The following is a 26,206-nucleotide window of genomic DNA, read 5'->3' as shown; positions in this document are numbered from 1 at the left end:
CTCTCTACCTCTAACAATCAAAAAAGCTGTGAAAACGATGATGCTGTGTTCCAAATTTAAATTATTCACTGAAATTGAGTGAGCCTATGGCTTTGCACTTTGTTTTTATATATATATATATATATATATATATATATATATATATATATATATATATATATATATATATATATATATATATATATATATATGTGTGTGTGTATATATATATGTATATACAGGCACGTGCACACATAGGGCCCTATGGGTGCTTGAGCCCCTAGCTGCCCTTTTTTGCCTCTACTTAAAAAGTGCCCTCTGCCTGTGTGTGTGTTTTTTTTTCTTTTGTTTTTTCTTTAAACAGTAATAAATTCCTGTCAGGGATGTAAAAAATACAAACAAAAAAAACAGCGGTACAAAAACTCCACGTTTTCTTGTAATACCGGGTTGTTTAAGCCTGCCGCTTCCGCCAGAAAGAGAGAGAGAGGGCGAGTGAGTGAGTAAGTAAGAGGAGAGAGAGCCAACTGCGCCCCTGAGAAGACGTGACAGTGGAGCAACTTGAACCTGTGAGTTATGGTCTAGTCGCCGTCCACTAATTCAGCATCTAATATGGGTAATATTTCAGAAAAAACGCTGTATTATTCTATTATTCAGTGTGTCAGCTTCTGTTTTTGCCGGACGTCGGAGCACGGCGCATCAATTGAGCACGGCACATCAATTCCGCACAGAGCAGAGCGGATCGTGCGGGACAGGAAGTAGTGTACAAAATACAAAATAAAACGCCGGGTTAATTTTCAAAATAAAATGCACTGTCTAATAATAAACCAGTGTTTTGTTGCTTTTCATGTCTTCCAAGACTATGATAATGTGAATTAACTCATGACAATAATTTGTTGACACAAAAGAAATGGCAATCACTTTTACCTACAAAGGACACACAGCTAAGTAGTTAGCTTCCTATTAGCAAATTCAATTTTACATTAATTTCCATATTGTGTAAAGGACCAAAAAAAAAAGTTCTGCCCTTTTCTGACTTTGAGCCCCTGCCCCTCTATAATCATGTGCACGTCACTGTGTATATATATATATATGTATATATATATATATATATATATATATATATATATATATATATATATATATATATATATATGTATATATGTATATATATGTATATATATGTATATATATGTATATATATATATATATATATATATATATATATATATATATATATATATATATATATATATATATATTGCATTCTATTTTAGTTACTTTGAATCTACAACCCCCTGGCGCTGTTTTGTACTGTTTTTGTACTTACTTTGATTATTATTTCTCAACTGTTTGTAAATGTTGACATTTATAAATAAAGGTTTATAAAAAAAAACCATGTCCCTCCTTTCTTTACGTCCTTGTTGTGTTTGACGTCATCAAAGCGCGCCACAGTTGAACGTAAAACAACCGCCCGCGACGGTTGAGTCTGCTACTTTTGGTGAGTTGTGTTCGTTTAATCTGCTTTCTTTCTTCTTCTTCCCGTCCTGACCCACGTCTCTTTGTTTGTGTCGCCATTGTTGTTTCGACAAAAGAAAACATAACCACCGTGTTTGAATAGGAGGGAACTGTGTGGTTTTATTCAGATTTTACTACCGGGGGGGCACAATGTGGTCACAGCACCTGTCCTCTTTATTTCTTGTTTTTGACATAATACTCTTCTGCTGAATTGTTTATTTATCCGTAGTCTCTGCGTATAACTTCTTATTTAGACAACACAACTATCAAACCACAGAAGTAATGCTAGGTTACTTGTTATTATGTTTTTATTGGCCCCTTTTGCATACCGGTATTCTAAAATACATTTAAATAGTCTATTAATAAAGTATACTAGTTACCAATATCAAACTCACAGCCGCATCAATTTATGTGGCCCTTAAAAGCCTGGAATTAATGCGTATTTTCTTACTAAATGTAATCAACTTTCCATTTTCCGTCCATCCAACTTCTGCTGATTATCCGAGGTCTGGTTGCGGGGGCAGCAGCCTAAGCAGAGAAGGTCAGACTTCGTCTAGCTCAGGGGTCAGCAACCCGTGGCTCTGGAGCCGCCAACAAAAAATAGCAACCCCCGCGACCCCAAAAGGGACAAGCGGTAGAAAAATGGATGGATGGATGTTTTCTGTAGGAGAACAACCATGACACACATCTTCCTAATTGTTAGAAATCCCACTGTTTATGTTATACATGCTTCACTGATGAGAGTATTTGGCGAGCACCGCTTTGTCCTACTAGTTTCAGCGATCCTTGAACTCATCGTAGTTCGTTTACAACTTTGTCTTTCAGACGTGTTTTATTTATGCCACACCTTTGTCTCACTTTGTCCACCAAACATTTTATGACTTTTTTTAGGTTCTGCCCAGCTGCAGGGTTTTTTAATATTTATTTATTTTGTATTCACAATGTAAAAACAAATTGAGGCACTTCCAATACATTTCAATATTTTCAACATAATGTTTTCCCTGAGAAAAAGATGAAGAACACATTTTTTGTTGTTGTTTTAATATATTTTCTGTAGGATAACATCCATGACACACATCTTCCTAATTGTTAGAAATCCCACTGTTTATGTTATACATTATACAGTTATACACTGATGAGAGTATTTGGCAAGCGCCGTTTTGTCCTACTCGTTTCAGCGATCCTTGAACTCATCGTAGTTCGTTTACAACTTTGTCTGAAAGACGTGTTTTATTTATGCCACGCCTTTGTCTCATTTTGTCCATCAAACGTTTTATGACTTTTTTTTAGGTTCTGACCAGCTGCAGGTTTTTTTTTATATTTATTTATTTTGTATTCACATTGTAAAAACAAATTGAGGCACTTCCAATACATTTCAATATTTTCAACATAATGAGAAAAAGATGAAGAAAACATTTTTTGTTGTTGTTTTAATATATTTTCTGTAGGAGAACATCCATGACACACATCTTCCTAATTGTTAGAAATCCCACTGTTTATGTTATACATTATACAGTTATACACTGATGAGAGTATTTGGCAAGCGCCGTTTTGTCCTACTCGTTTCAGCGATCCTTGAACTCATCGTAGTTTGTTTACAACTTTGTCCGATGCTGCCACAGAAAGACGTGTTTTATTTATGCCAGGCCTTTGTCTCATTTTGTCCACCAAACGTTTTATGACTTTTATTAGGTTCTGCCCAGCTGCAAGTTTTTTTTAATATTTATTTATTTTGTATTCACAATGTAAAAACTAATTGAGGCACTTCCAATACATTTCAGTATGTTTAAATATCCACCAGGTTGAACAATCAACATCCCTATACAAACAAAAAGTCAAAATAACTCCGTTTTTTTTTTTACATATATACAGGTAAAAGCCAGTAAATTAGAATATTTTGAAAAACTTGATTTATTTCAGTAATTGCATTCAAAAGGTGTAACTTGTACATTATATTTATTCATTGCACACAGACTGATGCATTCAAATGTTTATTTCATTTAATTTTGATGATTTGAAGTGGCAACAAATGAAAATCCAAAATTCCGTGTGTCACAAAATTAGAATATTACTTAAGGCTAATACAAAAAAGGGATTTTTAGAAATGTTGGCCAACTGAAAAGTATGAAAATGAAAAATATGAGCATGTACAATACTCAATACTTGGTTGGAGCTCCTTTTGCCTCAATTACTGCGTTAATGCGGCGTGGCATGGAGTCGATGAGTTTCTGGCACTGCTCAGGTGTTATGAGAGCCCAGGTTGCTCTGATAGTGGCCTTCAACTCTTCTGCATTTTTGGGTCTGGCATTCTGCATCTTCCTTTTCACAATACCCCACAGATTTTCTATGGGGCTAAGGTCAGGGGAGTTGGCGGGCCAATTTAGAACAGAAATACCATGGTCCGTAAACCAGGCACGGGTAGATTTTGCGCTGTGTGCAGGCGCCAAGTCCTGTTGGAACTTAAAATCTCCATCTCCATAGAGCAGGTCAGCAGGAGGAAGCATGAAGTGCTCTAAAACTTGCTGGTAGACGGCTGCGTTGACCCTGGATCTCAGTAAACAGAGTGGACCGACACCAGCAGATGACATGGCACCCCAAACCATCACCCAACCATGCAAATTTTGCATTTCCTTTGGAAATCAAGGTCCCAGAGTCTGGAGGAAGACAGGAGAGGCACAGGATCCACGTTGCCTGAAGTCTAGTGTAAAGTTTCCACCATCAGTGATGGTTTGGGGTGCCATGTCATCTGCTGGTGTCGGTCCACTCTGTTTCCTGAGATCCAGGGTCAACGCAGCCGTCTACCAGCAAGTTTTAGAGTACTTCATGCTTCCTGCTGCTGACCTGCTCTATGGAGATGGAGATTTCAAGTTCCAACAGGACTTGGCGCCTGCACACAGCGCAAAATCTACCCGTGCCTGGTTTACGGACCATGGTATTTCTGTTCTAAATTGGCCCGCCAACTCCCCTGACCTAAGCCCCATAGAAAATCTGTGGGGTATTGTGAAAAGGAAGATGCAGAATGCCAGACCCAAAAACGCAGAAGAGTTGAAGGCCACTATCAGAGCAACCTGGGCTCTCATAACACCTGAGCAGTGCCAGAAACTCATCGACTCCATGCCACGCCGCATTAACGCAGTAATTGAGGCAAAAGGAGCTCCAACCAAGTATTGAGTATTGTACATGCTCATATTTTTCATTTTCATACTTTTCAGTTGGCCAACATTTCTAAAAATCCCTTTTTTGTATTAGCCTTAAGTAATATTCTAATTTTGTGACACACGGAATTTTGGATTTTCATTTGTTGCCAATTCAAATCATCAAAATTAAATGAAATAAACATTTGAATGCATCAGTCTGTGTGCAATGAATAAATATAATGTACAAGTTACACCTTTTGAATGCAATTACTGAAATAAATCAAGTTTTTCAAAATATTCTAATTTACTGGCTTTTATCTGTACATTTTTTATTTTGACAGTCTATAATGTTTTCCGCAACCCCAAGAAAAAGATGAAGAAACATTTTTTTTTTTAGTTTTTATATATTTTCTGTAGGAGAACAAACATGACACAAACCTTCCTAATTGTTAGAAATCCCACTGTTTATGTTATACGAGCTTCACTGATGAGAGTATTTAGCAAGCACCGTTTTGTCCTACTAATTTCAGCGATCCTTGAACTCAACGTAGTTTGTTTGCATGTACAACTTTCTCCGATGCTGCCACAGAAAGACGTGTTTTATGCCACTCCTTGTCCGTTTCATTTTGTTTCCTAATTTCCTCTTGATGTGAAAAATAAAATGTGCTATGTTGTCGTGCCTCAATGTTTTAAAACAAAGAGAAACAAGAGCAAAATAACTTTTTTTTAGGTTCTGCCCAGCTGCAAGGTTTTATTATATTCATTTATTTTGTATTCACAATGTAAAAACAAATTGAGGCACTTCCAATACATTTCAATATTTTTAAATATCCACCAGGTTGAGCAATCAACATCCCTATACAAACAAAATGTCAAAATAACTAAATTTTTTTACATAGAGACATTTTTTATTTTGACAGTCTATCATGTTTTCCCGCGACCCCAAGAAAAAGAGGAAGAAAACATTTTTTTTTTAGTTTTAATATATTTTCTGTAGGAGAACAAACATGACACAAACCTTCGTAATTGTTAGAAATCCCACTGTTTATGTTATACATGCTTCACTGACGAGAGTATTTGGCAAGCACCGTTTTGTCCTACTAATTTCAGCGATCCTTGAACTCATCGTAGTTTGTTTACATGTACAACTTTCTCCGATGCTGCCACAGAAAGAAGTGTTTTATGCCACTCCTTCGTTTCATTTTGTCCACATTTCATTGTTACCCAATTTCCTCTTGATGTGAAAAATATGTTGTCATGCATCAGTGTTTAAAAAAAAAAGACAAAGAGAAAAAGATCAAAATAACTTTTTTTAGGTGCTGCCTAGCTGCAAGTTTTTTTTATACATTTATTTATTTTGTATTCACAATGTAAAACAAATTGCAATCAACATCCCTATTCAAACACAGTCAAAATAACTCAGTTTTACATACTATATGCTTATCTTAATATGTAACATTCAATTAAAATGTGTTTAATAACTATAACAATGCATTTTATTTGAGTTTAGAGTAGAAAAAAAACTTTTTGGGGCTTTTATGGCTCCGTCGATTATTCACGTTTTTTCACTATTAGCTGGGATGTAGTGTAACGTAAAGCTAAGATGTGGATGTTTTGTTGACACTGGATTTTTTTAGCATCTTTAATGTACAAAAATGTTTCAAGCAATAGCGAAAAGCTAATACTGTACTATTTAAAAAAATAAATTAAAAAATTGTAAAGCGGTGGTGTCAAACACATTTTCTTTAACTGCCACGTATGGCTGCCTGTAACGTTAGATAAAATATGAATATATACAATTGTTGATTATATATATATTTTTAAGTACACAATAAAAAACATCTGTAAATTTTACAGTAAAAAAAACTGACATTATGGTGCATTTAAGGGGGCCCTAGTAACAGTAGATAATATATGAATATATGCAATTATTTATTGATTATAAATATTTTTTACATAGACTATAAAAAATCTGTGAATTTTACAGTAAAAAAATGACATGGTGCACTTTGAGGGCCCCTTGTAACAGTAAATAATATATTAATATATGAAATTATTTATTGATTATATATATTTTTTACATACAGTACACTAAAAAAATCCAGGTTTTACAGTAACAAATGACATTTTGATGTTTTCTACAGCAGTGGTTCTCAAATGGGGGTACGCGTACCCCTGGGGGTACTTGAAGGTATGCCAAGGGGTACGTGAGATTTTTTTTAAATATTCTAAAAATAGCAACAATTCAAAAATCCTTTATAAATATATTTATTGAATAATACTTCAACAAAATATGAATGTAAGTTCATAAACTGAACATCAAATCAAGTAGGCTATTCCATTTATTACAATGCAACAATGCAATATTCAGTGTTGACAGCTAGATTTTTTGTGGACATGTTCTATAAATATTGATGTTAAAGATTTCTTTTTTTGTGAAAAAATGTTTAGAATTAAGTTCATGAATCCAGATGGATCTCTATTACAATCCCCAAAGAGGGCACTTTAAGTTGATGATTACTTCTATGTGTAGAAATCTTTATTTATAATTGAATCACTTGTTTATTTTTCAACAAGTTTTTAGTTATTTTTATATCTTTTTTTCCAAATAGTTCAAGAAAGACCACTACAAATGAGCAATATTTTGCACTGTTATACAATTTAATAAATCAGAAACTGATGACATAGTGCTGTATTTTACTTCTGCATCTCTTTTTTTTCAACCAAAAATGTTTTGATCTGATTAGGGGGTACTTGAATTAAAAAAATGTTCACATGGGGTACATCACTGAAAAAAGGTTGAGAACCACTGTTCTACAGCATATATATATATATATATATATATATATATATATATATATATATATATATATATATATTAGGGCTGCAACTAATAACTAATTTGATAATCGATTAATCTGTGGATTATTACTTCGATTAATTGATTATTAATCGGATAAAAGAGACAAACTACATTTCTATCCTTTCCAGTATTTTATTGGGGAAAAAAACAGCATACTGGCACCATACTTATTTTGATTATTGTTTCTTAGCTGTTTGTAAATGTTGCAGTTTATAAATAAAGGTTTATATATATATAAAAAAAGAAAAAAGTAGCCTCTGCGCATGCGCATAGCATAGATCCAATGTATCGATGACTAAATTAATCGGCAACTATTTTTATAATCGATTGTAATCGATTAGTTGTTGCAGCCCTAATATATATATACATACATATAAAACATTTAACTGATAAAATTGTGGCGACTTGGCTACCATTTTTTTACTGTAAAAATATTTTTGGGGTGTACAATTTGATGGATAACTTGCTTTAAAATCAGGAGTCAAGCAGATATTGAAGTACTTATTTTGAGTGTAACAAAAAATGTTTGAAATGTAAGATAGTATATTTGTTGCTGTATTAGATCACGTTTAAACGATAGGAATTTTTTTGACAATGGAAAGTTGAATATGTTTAGTAATAAAATATGCATATTAATTCCAGGTTTTCCCAGGCCACATAAAATGTTGTGGCGGGCCAGTTGTGACTTTGACACCAGTGTACTGACAGTCTTATCTGTATAAAAACGTATTTTTTGTCTTTATTGTGGTCATTTTAGAGCTCGGAGTTGAAGTAGAACTTCTTTAAAAGCTTTGATCTTTCTCGTTAGTGTCTATCAGAGTCTGTGATTGGACGAGAGAGGTCACATGGCAGGATCTGCTGTCGCCAGCGGGCGAGACCGGCCTGCATCCAAGACCAGCTTCATCACTGAGATACAGGGCATGATGTAAGACACACACACACACACACACACACACGCACCTGTGTATGCTGGGGGGCTGCTTCCACCAAAGAGACTGTTTGATGCCATGCTAACCTGTTTAAACAAAAGTTAAAGGACGTAGAGGAAGTCAAGATGATTTAAACATGCACTCCAAACCACAAGGGGGCAGCGTAAAGTGTGTGTCTATCCTTATTGGGGGGAAAAAAAGTAATGCTGACGTTACCATTAGCTATTTATTACGAGTTAGCTTTTGTAGGCTGCAATGACGAGAGAGTGGTACTACATTGACCTCAAATATTGATGTATTTATTTTCACACTAAATATTCAATAGAGTAAAGTTAATTATACTTTAAAAAAAAAGGTGTTAATTTGCCACATTTTTTGGTACAAGGTCTGACAACAGTGTTTACATAACATTACAAGACAGATACTTTTTTCTATTATTTGTGAGTAAAAATGCGGAATTCCTGTTTTAAATACTTGATTTGTATACAGTATAAGAGAAAGTACTATGTAACTGACATGGACCATGTAGGGCTGCACGATTAATCGACATCAGGGTTTCAATTAGTGGCAAGAGGCAGAGTTTTTTTGTTCTTTTTTGTCCATTGTCACTGGCGTTTGAGTGGCAGACATGTTTGCCAATCAGAATTGACAAGCTTTGTGTCTTTTTCCTTCTGGCCAATCAAGTGTCTCGCTTCAAACAGGGAGAAAGAGGTCTCACTCTGTGCTGAGCATGAGCGTGTTTATCTAACTGAACGCAGGGAGCCCTCTTTCTTCGGTCATTCACAGTGATGTGCGATACCACTGATTTTCTTTCCGATCCGTTACCAAGTAAAATTCAGGCTGGTATCGGCGATACCGATCCGGTACTTTGTGCAAATGCACTTAACGTGTCTGCTCAAATTTAAAAAGTTGTGTATGTTCAAATAATAACTTCTCTTTCTAAAACAACCATAGAAATGTAAGAAAAAAAGAGCAAAAGTCGGAATGGAATGAGAAAAAAATTAAATAAAAACAATTATAATTAATAATAATATACTTAGTCACTTATAAAACAAGTTTCATGTTTTTAATTATTAATTGGCCCCCTTATACTTTTTGTATGCGGCCCCTAGTGGAAAAACACCCCTGAGTTAAAATATTAGAAGCTCTCAAAATAAAAATAAAATATGTTTAAAATATAAACAAAATTTAATTAGTCAATTGAAAATTAAATAATACTAACCTATGAAGAAAAATGACAACAATTATAATAAACACTGTTAAATGTGTAACTGAACATTGATATTTTTGCACAGGCATCATTTTTGACACAATGTAGTTACACAATCATAGTATTATTGTTTTTATTTTAGTCTTAAATTGGTAAAAAAAAACAAAAAAACAACAACAGTAAAAATTTAAGAAAAAAGCTAAAAAAAAAAAAGGATATGTGTTTAGGAAAAAGCTGAAATGTTGTAACTATTAATTGATAATAATATACTTAGATGTTTATAATACAAAGCTGGCACAATATTTGTTTTTAGCTTTTAAAAAAAACAACTTTTCAGTATGAGGCCCTTGGTGGAAAAAGTGTAGACACCCTTGATCTAAAATATGAGAAGATCTCATAATAACAGAAAAATATGTTTAAAATAATAAACAAAGTTTAAATAGTTAAATAAGTAAAAAAATAATACTAACTTATAAAGACAAATGACAACAGTTATAATAAACACTGTTAAATGTGTAACTGAACATTGATATTTTCGTACAGCCAGACATTTTGAAACACTAGGTTTTTTAGTTACCGTAAACAATCATATTATTATTGTTTTTATTTTATGTTTTTATCTTACATGGGGAAAAACAACAGTAAACATTTAAGAAAAAATGAGAAAACGCTGAAATGTTCTAACTAAACATGAATAATAATATACTTAGTCACTTATAATACATAGCATTTTTTTAAATAAAGAAATATCTATATGGCCCCTGCATACTTTAAATGATTTGTATGCGGCCCTTGGTGGAAAAAGTTTGGACACCCCTGAACTAAAGTATAAAAGTTTCGATATTTTGATTTGAGGATGGATATTAGAGCATAGTGATCTGGTATCGGCGGTGTCGATATTTAATTATCGATCCGCACATCACGAATCATTCTTCTTTGTCTCGGTGGGCGGAGAGCGGGGCCACTGCTCACACGCAGGAAGCTCGGACGGAGAGCCTCGCGACTCACCAGTGAGAAGTAACAAAAATAAAGAGGAAAAAAATAAGACGCGGTAATATTTTAGCCTCAAATCGAATGGGCAATACGAGCCCATCAACACGGACCAACAAGCGAGAACAAAAAAAAAAAAGACAACCCGACCTAGTTTTTCTAACTCGGAAAAAATGCACTTTAAGATGTTCAATATTTATACAAATTAAATAGTTTTTTTTTGTTTATTTATTTAGAACAACTAAAAGTTATTCACCTGGTAAACAATTCTACAGAAATGAGAAATACAAGTCTGTATCCATTTAAATGGTTATTTGCATTATTATTAATATAGTATGATTACATTATAGTAGTTTTTATGGGTTATTTCTTCAGTTTTAGAGCATGATGGAGACAAAAGATCGGAGTCTGTCCGCATAAAGACAAATACATTTTGAAAGTAAATTATTGCATATTGTTCTAATGTGTGGCATTTTGAGACAGGAATATGTTGATTGACACATTCTGTCTCCATCACTTTCACAGTTTATGCATTTAAATGTTTGAAATATAAACATCGCAAATCGAATCGCAATTTTGGGGAGAATATCCCAATTAGGGGGTTTTTCTCAGTATTTAGTACAGTACAGTACTTAACTCTAGTATTTTGGCATGCTTTTTTTATACTAGAATAATATTTTTGAATACACCAAATTATGTTGTATCCATTTGTAGTGTGTGTGTGTGTGTGTGTGTGTGTGTGTGTGTGTGTGTGTGTGTGTGTGTGTGTGTGTGTGTGTGTGTGTTACCTTGGAGTTGTGGGTTCTTGGTGGTCGGAGATGCTGAAACCCAAATAAACCCCCAAACCTAAAACCAAGCCTCAATGAAGCCAAACTCGAACCCTTCCCGCAAGCCTCAAACCCAAGCCCCGCTGAGCCGTGTGACTGACAGCCACCACCGACCAATCACAGCACGGAGGAGGCGGGCAGCAGGGAAAGATGAAGAACGATCTCTAGGATGTGGTTTAGATGTTGGTGGAAGTGGTTACTAGAACATGCAAATGTGAGGTGTGACCAAATGGTACTCTGTGTGTGTGTGTGTGTGTGTGTGTGTGTGTGTGTGTGTGTGTGTGTGTGTGTGTGTGTGTGTGTGTGTGTGTGTGTGTGTGTGTGTGGGTGGCAGGTTTACTCTGGGAGACGTTCGTCGACCCCTGCATGAGACAGCAGCCTTGGTGGAGGACATTGTCCACACACAGCTCATCACCATGGTAACACTTGCACACGCACAAAAATATTTTTCTTACGAAAAAAATAAGCGTTTATAAAAAGTTTGATATCCACAAAGATAATGTTGATAGAGTGGAGCCTAGATTTATTTTTCAGCATTAATGGTGCCTTCACAGATGTGTAAGTTACCCATGTCTTGGGCACTAATACACCCCCATACATCACACATGCTGGCTTTTACACTTTGCTCCTATAACAATCCGGATGGTTATTTTCCTCTTTGATCCGGAGGACACGACGTCCACAGTTTCCAAAAACAATTGGAAATGTGGACTCGTCAGACCACAGAACACTTTTCCACTTTGCATCAGTCCATCTGAGATGAGCTCGGGCCCAGCAAAGCCGGCGGCGTTTCTGGGTGTTGTTGATAAATGGCTTTCGCTTTGCATAGTAGAGTTTTAACTTGCACTTAGAGATGTTGCGACCAACTGTAGTTACTGACAGTGGTTTTCTGAGGTGTTCCTGAGACCATGTGGTGATATCCTTTACACACTGATGTTGCTTTTTAATGCAGTACCGCCTGAGGGATTGAAGGTTACGGGCATTCAATGTTGATTTTCGGCTTTGTTGCTTATGTGCAGTGATTTCTCCAGATTCTCTGAACCTTTTGATGATATTACGGACCGTAGATGGTGAAATCCCTAAATTCCTTGCAATAGCTCGTAGAGAAATGTTGTTCTTAAACTGTTTGACAATTTGCTGATGCATTTGTTGACAAAGTGGTGACCCTCACCCCATCCTTGTTTGTGAATGACTGAGCATTTCATGGAATCTACTTTTACACCCAATCATGGCACCCACCTGTTCCCAATTAGCCTGTTCACCTGTGGGATGTTCCAAATAAGTGTTTGATGAGCATTCCTCAACTTTCTCCCTCTTTTTTGCCGTTTGTGCCAGCTATTTTGAAACATGTTGCAGGCATCAAATTCCTAATGAGCTAATATTTGCAAAAAATAACAACATTTTCCAGTGTGAACATTAAATATCTTGTCTTTGCAGTCTATTCAATTGAATATAAGTTGAAAATGATTTGCAAATCATTGTATTCTGTTTTTATTTAATTATTCATTTACATTGTTTCTCATTGGGAACTCTGCTTGACTATAGGGATGTCAAAAAGAAGATTTTCGAATGAATTGCGATTCTTATTTGTAAGAATTTTTAAGCGATTAAAGTAATCAAAAATCGATTACAAAGAACAAAACTTTTTTTTTTTTAATCTGTCCTGTCCATCATGTTGTTGATGTAGATGATCATATTTATTTACTTTAGAACAGAGAAGTGTTGGATACTTCTCTTGTTGATTTATTTGTATTTGACTTTTTTAAATGTTTGGGTAGAATTTTGATTAAAAAAAAATCGTTTTTCTTTCAAGTAATATAGAAGTGTTTTGTAGCTGTTTTGTCTATTTTATGGAGGAATGTAGTTCAGGCACCAATGTTATTAAAAGAGTATTCATTGTGAATCAAGAATGGATTCTGAATTGAATCAAATCAAAAAATCCACATCTCTACTGGACTATATGAACCTTTTGTTTACCAACCATGTTCAAGAACCAATGAAGTTGGTCAATGGAGGCTCCACTTTATTGGATTCAAATTTAAATATTATGTATTGCCAGTTCCACACAATAAAAGTTTATATATATATATATATATATATATATATTTTATTTTTTATTTTTTATTTATTTATTTATTATAAAGTAATACAAATATTTTATTTATTTTATCAGTTTTCCCACTTAGATAGTCACACATTGTCACACTGGTCAATTTTTGTTGTGAAATGCATCATTTATATGAGTCAAATATAATAGTTTATTAGTCTTATTTACCACATTATTATATTCAAGTGTTTATTTGTTCAATGCACTCTGACGTCTCACTGGTGCCCCTTGAGGAAGACAGTGCTACTGCAGCACATTGATGCAGTGTGTGTGTGTGTGTGTGTGTGTGTGTGTGTGTGTTGACCAGCTCCATCAGGCCAGCGAGAGGGCCACGCTACGCGGGTCAAGGGTCATCGCAGTGGAGGACATCTTGTTCCTGATGAGAAGAGACAAGGTGAGCACAGGACACGAACAGGAAGAGACCAAGTTGTTGTTTGACTTGATGTTGCGTCTCAGAAAAAGATGTCCCGGCTGCTGAAGTATCTTCAGTTCAAAGATTACAAATCCAAACTTGTCAAGACGCTGGAGGACGAGGACACTCAGCAGGACTCAGGTGAACCTCAGCAAGTTTCATTTCACATCATCAAGAGTTGTGGGCTGGGCGGCAGCACAAAGCCAGCACTTGGGGGTCTGATTCTTGGAGCCATCCCCCCTGGTAGTGACTTGTCTCTGGTGGTGGAGGAGGGAGAACGCATCAGACCTGGCAGGCCCAAATGCATTGTGGGATTGCTAGTTCTATTCCCACCTCAGGAAGACCTTTGGACTGGTTCTGAGTGAGGCCGAGGACATGAAGTCCCAGTAGGCCATGTTCTGTTCTTCTTCACATGTCACAGCAGCTGTCCAGAAAGTAATCCATTCATACGTACGTACATACATACATACATACACACATTCATTTATACATACAGACATTAATTCATTCATACATACACACATTCATACATACATACATACACACATGAATTAATTCATACATACACTCATACAAAATACATTAATACGGACATACACACATTCATTCATCATACACACACTCATACATACATACATATTAATTCATTCATTCATACAAAATACATACATACACACATTCATGCATACATACACACAATCATTCATTCATACATACACTCATACAAAATACATTAATACATACACACACACATTCATTTATTCATCCATACATACACACATTCATTAATTCATACATACACTCATACAAAATACATATATACACACATTCATTTATACATACACACATTCATTCATTCATACATACACACATTCATACATACATACACACATTAATTAATTCATACAAAATACATAAATACACACCATTCATTCATACATACATACATTCATACATACATACATACATTAATACATACATACACACATTCATTCATACATACATTAATACATACATACACACATTCATTCATTCATACATACATTCATACATTAATACATACATACACACATTCATTTATACATACACACACACTCATTCATTCATACATACATACACACATTCATACATACATACACACATTCATTCATTCATACAAAATACATAAATACACACATTCATTCATTCATACATACATACACACATTCATTTATACATACACACACTCATTCATTCGTACATACACACATTAATTAATTCATACAAAATACATAAATACACACATTCATTCATACATACACACATTCATTTATACATACACACACTCATTCATTCGTACATACACACATTCATATATACATACACACATTAATTATTTCATACATACACTCATACAAAATACATAAATACACACATTCATTCATTCATACATACACACATTCATTCATTCGTACACACACATTAATTTATACATACATACATACTCACACATTAATTTATACATACACTCATACACAATACATTAATTTATACATACATACATACACACACACATTCATTCATACATACACTCATACAAAATACATACAGACACACATTAATTAATTCATACATACACTCATACAAAATACATACACACATTCATTCATTCAGACATACACACATTCATTCATTCATACATACACACATTCATTCATTCATACACACACACATTCATTCATTCGTACATACACACATTCATTCATTCATTCATACATTCACACATTCTTACATACATACATACATACACTCATACAAAATACATAGATACATTCATTCATTCATACATACACACATATACATACATGAATACATATACACATTACACACATTCATACATACACTCACACACATACATGTACACATTCATTCTTTCACACACACACACACACACACACACACACACATACATGTACACTTTACATACATTCATACATACCTGCGGGCACACAAGAAAAAAGATAGTAAAGTAATCTAAATTATATTTAAATAAATTCATATTTAAATGAAAAAAACTTTATTGTGGAAGAAATGTTCGTATTATTTAGATGACATACATTATGAACATGACATCACCTCTTTCATGGTGCCTGTGAAGACAAGTGACAGACTAATATTACAATATTACTCGGCTAATATTACATCATGTACATTACATCATGTACATTATATGGTATGGACAGGAGAGACTATGTCTGGGAAGGCCTTGACGAAGTAGCCCATCAGATTCTGGGCTTCTCTGCTTAGGCTGCTGCCCCCGCGACCCCTTAAAAAGATGGAGGTTGAACTACCGATGTGAACTAACGAGCGCTCTCTGGCAGGCGCCTTGGGCACTGTTGCCGGGGGTAACCAGCGGAGGCAGCGCCTGGCCCAGGACTACCTGATGTGGCTGGACCACACGGGCGAGCTTCTGTCGCTGACCGAGAGAACGGAGATGGACCCTGTCAAGCAGGAGAGACTGGAGGTCATTGTCATGTCCTGATACAACACACACACACACACACACACACACTTACACACACCTCTGTGTTGTGTGTGTTGCTGAGCAGCGTATGGAGCGTCACAGTCGAGCAATGGACCAGACGCAGTACTCTGAATTCTGTGAGAGTCGACAGCTCAGCTTTGGTATGTAAACAAATACTAATATAATATCTCTTTATTATTAATAACAATCATTATTATGCAAAGAAATATGTCATCTTCATAATTATAGAAAAAAAACATGTAGTCTCTAATAATCCTGCGTCATTTTATCCATTCTAGTGGTCAAGGAAATATCAATACTACCTGAAAATGGACATAATGTTACCAAAATACTTTCAAATCTTTTATATCCAGTTGTTTTTTTTTGAGTCCGTCTGCAAGACAAAAAAGTAAAAATGTAGGAAATGTCCTGAATGTGTTTCCACGTAAAAAAGACAACTTTGTGTCCAGCCAAGAAAGCGCCCAAGTTTCGGGACTGGCTGGACTGCAGCAACCTGGAGCTGAAACCAAACAGCGTTGCCATGGAGATCATGTCCTACCTGGCCTACGAGACTGTCGCCCAGGTGAGCGCCTCTTTAAAAACGCAGGAGCTCCAAACTGACAAGTTCTGGCAAAAATTTACCAGGAATTCCGCATTTTCCGGGATATTTGTTTCCCCATTTAAAATGAACGGACAATTGTTTTCATAACTTATACATTTTCCATTTTTCTCAACCCATTCAAACTATTCCAAAGTCAAAATGCTGCTTGTTAATATTAATTGCTAGAATGCTAACGTTAGCATTTTGTAGCTATTTTTGCAGGTGTCATATGTTGGTACTTTTAGCTGTTAGCATGCTAGCTTTTTTAGCTAATTTCCCATGTATACACATTAAAGTCGTATATTTTTGCCACTTGAAACATGCTAAAATGTAAAAAAAAAATGTATTGTAAAATCTTTCTGATAAACACCTCACAGTCCTATATTTAGGTACTTGGCGCGTGCTTACTGTTAGCATTTCTAGCTAATTTCCCATGTATACACATTAAAGTCGGATATTTTTGCCACTTGAAACATGCTAAAATGTAAAAAAAAAATTGTAAAATCCTTCGGATAAACACCTAACAGTCCTATATTTAGGTACTTGGCGCGTGCTTACTGTTAGCATTTCTAGCTAATTTCCCATGTATACACATTAAAGTCGGATATTTTTGCCACTTGAAACATGCTAAAATGTAAAAAAAAATTGTAAAATCCTTCGGATAAACACCTCACAGTCCTATATTTAGGTACTTGGCGCGTGCTTACTGTTTGCATTTCTAGCTGATTTCCCATGTATACACATTAAAGTCGGATATTTTTGCCACTTGAAACATGCTAAAATGTAAAAAAAAAAAAAAAGTAAAATCCTTCGGATAAACACCTCACAGTCCTATATTTAGGTACTTGACGTGCGCTTACTGTTAGCATTTTTAGCTAATTTCACATGTATACACATTAAAGTCGTATATTTTTGCCACTTGAAACATGCTAAAATGTAAAAATAAATGTTTTAAATCCTTCGGATAAACACCTCACAGTCCTATATTTAGGTACTAGACGCACGCTTACTGTTAGCAGGTTAGCATTTTTAGCTAATTTCACATGTATGCACATTAAAGTCGTATATTTTGGCCACATGAAAAATGCTAAAATGTAAAAAAAAATGTTTAAATCCTTCGGATAAACACCTCACAGTCCTATATTTAGGTACTAGACGCACGCTTACTGTTAGCAGGTTAGCATTTTTAGCTAATTTCACATGTATACACATTAAAGTCGGATATTTTTGCCACTTGAAACATGCTAAAATGTAAAAAAGAAATTGTAAAATCCTTCGGATAGACACCTCACAGTCCTATATTTAGGTACTTGACGTGTGCTTACTGTTAGCATTTTTAGCTAATTTCACATGTATACACATTAAAGTCGGATATTTTTGCCACTTGAAACATGCTAAAATGTAAAAAAAAAAAACTGTTAGCATTTTTAGATATTTTTGAAGGTATAACCTCAGAGTCAAACATTTTGATACTGATTGACGCATACCAACTGTTCTATTTTTCTTACGTGACTATCTGGCTAGCGTGCTAACTGTTGGCATTTCAGTTTAGCGTTGGCTTTTCAGCATTCTCATGGAATTTCTTATGTTTTCTAGTTATAAAATACATTTTAAACTCAGTTTTACACACTAAAAAACCATTGAGTTTTGTACTTATAAGATGTGCAGTTACATGACATCACAGCAATATTTTATGCTACCATTAGCATCTTAGCTTTTTTTTCTTTTTTTTTAGCTATTTTTACAGGTGTCATATATTTTGGTACGTGGTGCATGCTTACTGTTCTAATGTTGACGTTAGCTAATTTCACAGGTATAGACCTTCAAGTCTGAGATGTTTGTACCTGACAAAGGCTAACTGTTAGCATGTAAATATGCTAGAATTAGCATGCTAGATTGCGGCAAAAACATTTTTTTGGTACTTGACACATGCTTCCTGTTAGAATGTTGTCTTTGTTAGCCATTTTTGAAGGTCCACGCCTCAGTTTCTCAACATCAAAACATCTCGCTGGGAAATGTTGACTTGTAAGGTTGTCAAAAGTATCGACACTTTTGATACCAAGTCGATACCAACACAACAAAAACTTTCTTTCAATTTTCTCCGTGCTGAGTACAGTAGAACATTTTTTCCTTAGCGAGCTGCATCAATGTCAACACAATTGTAGAAGTTCCTCAATATGAGAAATTGTGGGACAGCGCTCTCTGCTGGATGTAGAGCTGCAGTACTGTTTCTACGCCTGCAGATGGCGCCCTTTCTGTTGCAGTTACTGTGAGGAATTGCCAATATAAAGCAGAGAAAAGAGAGTGTGAAGATGCTGGACTGGACTTACTTGACACCTTCATCTCTCCTTCAGATCGTGGACTTGTCTCTGCTGGTGAAGCAGGAAATGGTGGCAAAGACCAACCCCGTCAGTCATGTGATCTCCGTCAGTCACATCAACTACGACACACACTCTGAGGTACACACACACCTTGTCTCTCCTCACCCCTTTTTAAAAAGGCACACAGATAGCGCAGACATATTTTAGGTTGTCCTGAAGAATTTGGAGGTAATCCTCCTTTTTTATTGTCCCATTTAATCTCTGTAAAGCACTAGTTCCATTGGCAGCAAAACAGGCCCAGAGCATAATACTACCACCACCATGCTTGATGGTAGGGATGGTGTTCCTGGGATTAATGGCCTCACCTTTTCTCCTCCAAACATATTGCTGTGTATTGTGGCCAAACAGCTCCATTTTTGTTTCATCTGACCACAGAACTTTCCTCCAGAAGGTCTTATCTTTGTCCATGTGATGTCAGATGAAACAAAAATGGAGCTGTTTGGCCACAATACCCAGCAATATGTTTGGAGGAGAAAAGGTGAGGCCTTTAATCCCAGGAACACCATGCCTACCGTCAAGCATGGTGGTGGTAGTATTATACGTGTATGTATACATACATGTGTATGTATACATACACATGTATGTATGTATGTATGTATGTATACATACATACATACATACATATATACATACATACATACATGTGTATGTATACATACACATGTATGTATACATACACGTGTATGTATACATACACGTGTATGTATGTATGTATACACACGTGTGTGAATACGCATGTATGTGTGTATTAGAGATGCGCGGATAGGGAATTATTTCATCCGCAACCGCATCACAAAAGTCGTCAACCATCCGCATCCACCCGAACTAACATTTAATCAAAACCGCATCCGCCCGCACCCGCCCGTTGTTATATATCTAATATAGACGATGCAAGGCATTAGTGAGGTTATAAAGCTTTTGCCTGTTAAAGAAAGGAGACTGATCCAATGCAGCAGAGACATTCAATGCGTGCCACGCTGTCACGGCCCAGACGCACACCAGTGCGCAATCATCTGGGAGCCGCGCTGAGCGCACCTCCAAGTGGCATATGCTGCAGGTGCCTGCTCGTTTTTCGTATGTGGGTAACAACATTTAACTATTTATATATATTTCCGAATTGGTTTAACTGCCACCCGCCTGAATCTATTTAAAATCTAATTTTTTTTTAATTTCAACCGCCCGACCCGACCCGCGGATAATCCGCGGTTGTGTCCGCAAACCGCGCATCTCTAGTATGTATACATACACATGTATGTATGTATACACACGTGTGTGAATACGCATTTATGTGTGTATGTATACACATGTATGTGTGTATAAACATATATATACACACACATGTGTATACACATGTATGTATAGGTATGTTATATACATATACATGTATGTATGCATGTTTATGTATCTATACACATGTATGTATACGTGTATGTATATGTCTGTGTATACACATGTATACACATTGTTTGTGTTCTTGTTATATTTTTGCTTAGTAAAATGTGACTGTCACCATACATTTAGTCCAAAATTAAAAATGTATAATTTGCTTTCAAAATGGAATAAATTAAAAAGTTGTGACAAAAAAGGACTAAACAACTTCCTTTCTCCTTATTAGGTCAAGAAGGAAACAGACTCCCCTGAAGCCACGCCCCCCTCCACCCCAGGGTCCTCCAAGCCCCTCCTCCAAGGAAACGGCAGTGTGGACGGTCGAGCACGACAGAGGAAACGCAAGAAGGTTGGATGACTAACTTTGTGTGTAGTAAATACAGAAATAATGACGTCTCCGATACATTTCAACCTGTTTTCTTTTTAGAGCTGTCCTGCTACTGTGGAAATTCCCACTGGAGCCATCACACCCAGTCATGTGCGAGAGGCCATGAGAAGATACAACTACAGACACATGGTGAGTGCACACCAACTACGTGACGTACTACATGACATATTAACGTACAGCTGCTGGTGTCCTTCCAACAGAGCGCCCAGAGGAGGAGTGGGATGATCTTCCTGGCCTGCTGAGTCTTTGAGACTTCTTCAGTCGTAGGTTGCTCAAATAAACTTTATTGATCACTAACACACAAACGCTTTGACATGACCTCCATCACACGGAGGCGGGACTTGTATAAAGAAAAGGACGTGATTGGTCGCCAGCTCCAGGTGTTCCTCAGCACTTCTGAGCACTGTTAATCAGAGCATCTCTCTCCATGACTATTTCTCCGTATCGCTGCTGGAGCTCTCGTTCTCGCTCCATCTGACGCTCCACATCTTCTCGCAACGCCTTAAAACCCCCCCCAAAAAACATGTTTAATTGACATGCTTTTATTTTGAAGTATTCCAGTTAGAGCAACTGACCTCAAGTCTTCTGGGAATAGCAAGATCTTCTTGCTTCTTCAACTGACTGAAGGTCTGCTGCTCTGTGGCTCGCTGCTCCACCTGGTGGACACAACATCATATCCTTTTAGCAGCCAGCTCCAATATGAACGATACTACAATCATTACATGATTTGTCAGATTCAGGGAATCATTTTTTGGACACAAAAAGCTAAGTATTTAAAAGAGAAGTAAATATAAATGTTTTACTTTTGTTGAGTTATTTAGTATATTGATCAAACGTGTAAAATACAACTAGCTCACATTCACAACTATAAGGCGCAACGTTTTAGCTATGCTTTAAAACGCTGTGGCTAATTTATGGACTTTTCTTCGCATATTGCAAACACTTTTGAAAAATAAGCAAAGAGACTGAAGTGGTGTGTTAAGGTGTCATCTTTTGGACAAGTTGGTGCACTGCAGTGTCTTTTTTTGAGCTTTCAACTGGAAGTAGAAGTGCTGATTCATCTTCTAGCCATCCATAGTGTTGCTACTTGTAAGGATTCTTCATTCAAGCAATGTTTGTAAGTAGAGATGTCCGATAATGGCTTTTTTGCCGATATTCCGATATTGTCCAACTCTTAATTACCGATACCGATATATACAGTCGTGGAATGAACACATTATTATGCCTAATTTTGTTGTGATGCATTAAACAATGTAACAAAGTTTTCCAAAGTAAATCAACTAAAGTTATGGAAAAAAGTGCCAACATGGCACTGCTATATTTATTATTGAAGTCACAAAGTGCATTGTTTTTTTTAACATGCCTCAAAACAGCAGCTTGGAATTTGGGACATGTTAAAAACTGATACCGATAATTTCCGATATCACATTTTAAAGCATATATCGGCAGTCCGATATTATCGGACATCCCTTTTTGTAAGTTTTACAATATAACTAAAACAATTGTTATTTATTAAAGTGTCCCATGTGTGTAGGAGTGTTTCATGCATATTTGTACGGGCTATCGTAATGTACTCACGCTAACAGGTTTACGAGTGTCTGTGTTAGTATTATTACCGTATTTTCCGCACTATAAGGCGCACCTAAAAACCACAAATTTTCTCAAAAGCTAACAGTGCGCCTTATAACCCGGTGCGCTTTATTACGATTCATTTTCATAAAGTTTCGATCTCGCAACTTCGGTAAACAGCCGCCATCTTTTTTCCCCGGTAGAACAGGAAGCGCTTCTTCTTCTACGCAAGCAACCGCCAAGGTAAGCACCCGCCCCCATAGAACAGGAAGCGCTTCTTCTTCTACTGTAAGCTACCGCCCGCCCCCGGAAGAAGAAGAAAAAACGCGCGGATATCACCGTACGTTTCATTTCCTGTTTACATCTGTAAAGACCACAAAATGGCTCCTACTAAGCGAAAAGGATCCGGTTCATAAAAAGACGCAATCTCTCCATCCGCACACGGATTACCGTATTTTCCGCACTATAAGGCGCACCGGATTATTAGCCGCACCTTCTATGAATTACATATTTCATAATTTTGTCCACCAATAAGCCGCCCCGGACTATAAGCCGCGCCTACGCTGCGCTAAAGTGAATGTCAAAAAAACAGTCAGATAGTTCAGTCAAACTTTAATAATATATTGAAAACCAGCGTTCTAACAACTCTGTCCCAAAATGTACGCAAATGTGCAATCACAAACATAGTAAAATTCAAAATGGTGTAGAGCAATAAATAGCAACATAATGTTGCTCGAACGTTAATGTCACAACACACAAAATAAACATAGCGCTCACCTTCTGAAGTTATTCTTCATTCGTAAATCCTTCGAATTCTTCGTCTTCGGTGTCCGAATTGAAAAGTTGCGCAAGCGTGGGATCCAAAAATGGCCGGCTCCGCCTCGTCGAAGTCATCGGATTCAGTGTCGCTGTTGTTGTGCAGCAGTTCTGTGAATCCTGCCTTCCGGAAAGCTCGGACCACAGTTGTGACCGAAATATCTGCCCAGGCATTTACGATCCACTGGCAGATGTTGGCGTATGTCGACCGGCGCTATCTGCCCGTCTTAGTGAAGGTGTGTTCGCCTTCGGAGCTGTGTGAAAAAAGCCACCCGGCCTCTTCGCGTAAACTTCCCTTAACCACTCGCTCATCTTTTCTTCATCCATCCATCCCTTCGAGTTAGCTTTTATGATGACGCCGGCTGGAAAGGTCTCTTTTGGCAAGGTCTTCCTTTTGAATATCACCATGGGTGGAAGTTGGCATGGCAAGCTAGAACCACAGTGAAGGATGACTCCTCATTCCCTGTGGTGCGAATATTCACCGTACGTGCTCCCGTTCCACAGTGCAGTTCACAGGAATATCAGTTGCTGTGAAATACGGTAGTAATCCGTGTGCGGATGGAGAGATTGCGTCTTTTTATGAACCGGATCCTTGTCGCGTAGTAGGAGCCATTTTGTGGTCTTTACAGATGTAAACAGGAAATGAAACGTACGGTGATATCCGCGCGTTTTTTCTTCTTCTTCCGGGGGCGGGTGAAGCGCTTCCTGTTCTATGGGGGCGGGTGCTTTCCTTGGCGGTTGCTTGCGTAGAAGAAGAAGCGCTTCCTGTTCTACCGGGAAAAAAGATGGCGGCTGTTTACCGAAGTTGCGAGACCGAAACTTTATGAAAATGAATCGTAATAAAGCGCACCGGGTTATAAGGCGCACTGTCAGCTTTTGAGAAAAATTGTGGTTTTTAGGTGCGCCTTATAGTGCGGAAAATACGGTACTACCGTATTTCACAGCAACTGATATTCCTGTGAACTGCACTGTGGAACGGGAGCACGTACGGTGAATATTCGCACCACAGGGAATGAGGAGTCATCCTTCACTGTGGTTCTAGCTTGCCATGCTAACTTCCACCCATGGTGATATTCAAAAGGAAGACCTTGCCAAAAGAGACCTTTCCAGCCGGCGTCATCATAAAAGCTAACTCGAAGGGATGGATGGATGAAGAAAAGATGAGCGAGTGGTTAAGGGAAGTTTACGCGAAGAGGCTGGGTGGCTTTTTTCACACAGCTCCGAAGGCGAACACACCTTCACTAAGACGGGCAGACAGCGCCGGACGACATACGCCAACATCTGCCAGTGGATCGTAAATGCCTGGGCAGATATTTCGGTCACAACTGTGGTCCGAGCTTTCTGGAAGGCAGGATTCACAGAACAACAGCGACACTGACTCCCGATGACTTCGACGAGACGGAACCGGCCATTTTGGATACCACGCTTGCGCAACTTTTCAATTCGGACACCGAAGACGAAGAATTCGAAGGATTTACGAATGAAGAATAACTTCAGAAGGTGAGCGCTATGTTTATTTTGTGTGTTGTGACATTAACGTTCGAGCAACATTATGTTACTATTGCTCTACACCATTTTGAATTTTACTATGTTTGTGATTGCACATTTGCGTACATTTTGGGACAGAGTTGTTAGAACGCTGGTTTTCAATATATTATTAAAGTTTGACTGAACTATCTGACTGTTTTTTTGACATTCACTTTAGCGCAGCGTTTTTTTGACATTCACTTTAGCGCAGCGTAGGCGCGGCTTATAGTCCGGGGCGGCTTATTGGTGGACAAAATTATGAAATATGTAATTCATAGAAGGTGCGGCTAATAATCCGGTGCGCCTTATAGTGCGGAAAATACGGTAACTTACAATGGCATTCTTTTTGTATTGTTTCATTAAATCACCAAAACATCACTGTGGAGTTATTGAGTCTATTTAGCTGATTGGAGAGCTAGCTAGTGTGTCCATGACGATGACTTCTGTTTTGTTTGATCAGCCGTTTTACTGCCGTGTTACAGACACCGTTTGGAAACATTTAACCTCTTGAGGCAGTGGTTCTTAACCTTGTTGGAGGTACTGAACCCCACCAGTTTCATATGCGCATTCACCGAACCCTTCTTTAATGAAAAATATATATATATATTTTTTCAAATTCAAGACAAAGTTATATGTTTTTGGTAACACTTTAGTATGAGGAACATATTCTAAGTAACAAAGACTTAATTTAGAGTTATTTGGTTAAGGTTAGGGTTAGAGGGTTAGGGTTATAGTAAGGCCATGCCAAATAAGGCATTAATAAGTACTTAATAATGACTAGTTAAGAGCCAATATGTTATTAATTTGCATGTTAATAAGCAACTAATTAATGGTGAATATGTTCCCCATACTAAAGTGTTACCATGTTTTTTTTACTGGTGCATAAAATGAAGCGTGCATGAACATCACCTTGTTTAAAGAACAAAACCAACACAGTGCATAAACTCACAACAAATTACACACCTGCACACCAGTCAGCTGTTGCCGTATCCGTAATACGCCAATAGGGAGAAGTTTTTATTTACACGATGAGTCGGGTGTGTCTTGACCTCCGCCGAACCTCTGA

The 26,206-nt window shown here is 36.9% G+C and overlaps 2 protein-coding genes across 2 annotated transcripts in view; one reads left to right on the top strand and one right to left on the bottom strand.

Annotated features, from left to right (window-relative positions):
- The first annotated feature begins 1,395 nt into the window (after positions 1-1,395).
- supt3h (SPT3 homolog, SAGA and STAGA complex component) lies at positions 1,396-21,581 on the top strand. The gene is made up of 12 exons (XM_061966649.2): positions 1,396-1,477; positions 8,303-8,419; positions 11,785-11,869; positions 13,865-13,951; positions 14,014-14,110; positions 16,330-16,472; positions 16,558-16,633; positions 16,943-17,055; positions 19,428-19,532; positions 21,070-21,189; positions 21,268-21,357; positions 21,429-21,581. Exons 2-12 carry the CDS (start codon positions 8,340-8,342, stop codon positions 21,468-21,470), a joined length of 1,038 nt encoding a protein of 345 aa, XP_061822633.1. The 5' UTR covers positions 1,396-1,477; positions 8,303-8,339; the 3' UTR covers positions 21,471-21,581.
- The window catches only part of cdc5l (CDC5 cell division cycle 5-like (S. pombe)), a 26,555-nt gene continuing 21,841 nt past the window's right edge, over positions 21,493-26,206 (bottom strand). The window contains exons 18-19 of the mRNA XM_061966633.2: positions 21,804-21,884; positions 21,493-21,729 (exon numbers count right to left, since the gene is read on the bottom strand). Coding sequence (XP_061822617.1) covers positions 21,616-21,729; positions 21,804-21,884 — 195 coding nt within the window. The 3' untranslated portion in view covers positions 21,493-21,615. The remainder of the gene's footprint in view (positions 21,730-21,803; positions 21,885-26,206) is intronic.

This window comes from Nerophis lumbriciformis, linkage group LG02, assembly GCF_033978685.3.
Source record: "Nerophis lumbriciformis linkage group LG02, RoL_Nlum_v2.1, whole genome shotgun sequence".
NCBI lineage: Eukaryota > Metazoa > Chordata > Actinopteri > Syngnathiformes > Syngnathidae > Nerophis > Nerophis lumbriciformis.
The sequence above is the reverse complement of the archived record's forward strand: the minus strand, read 5'-3'. Positions and strand labels throughout refer to the sequence as shown.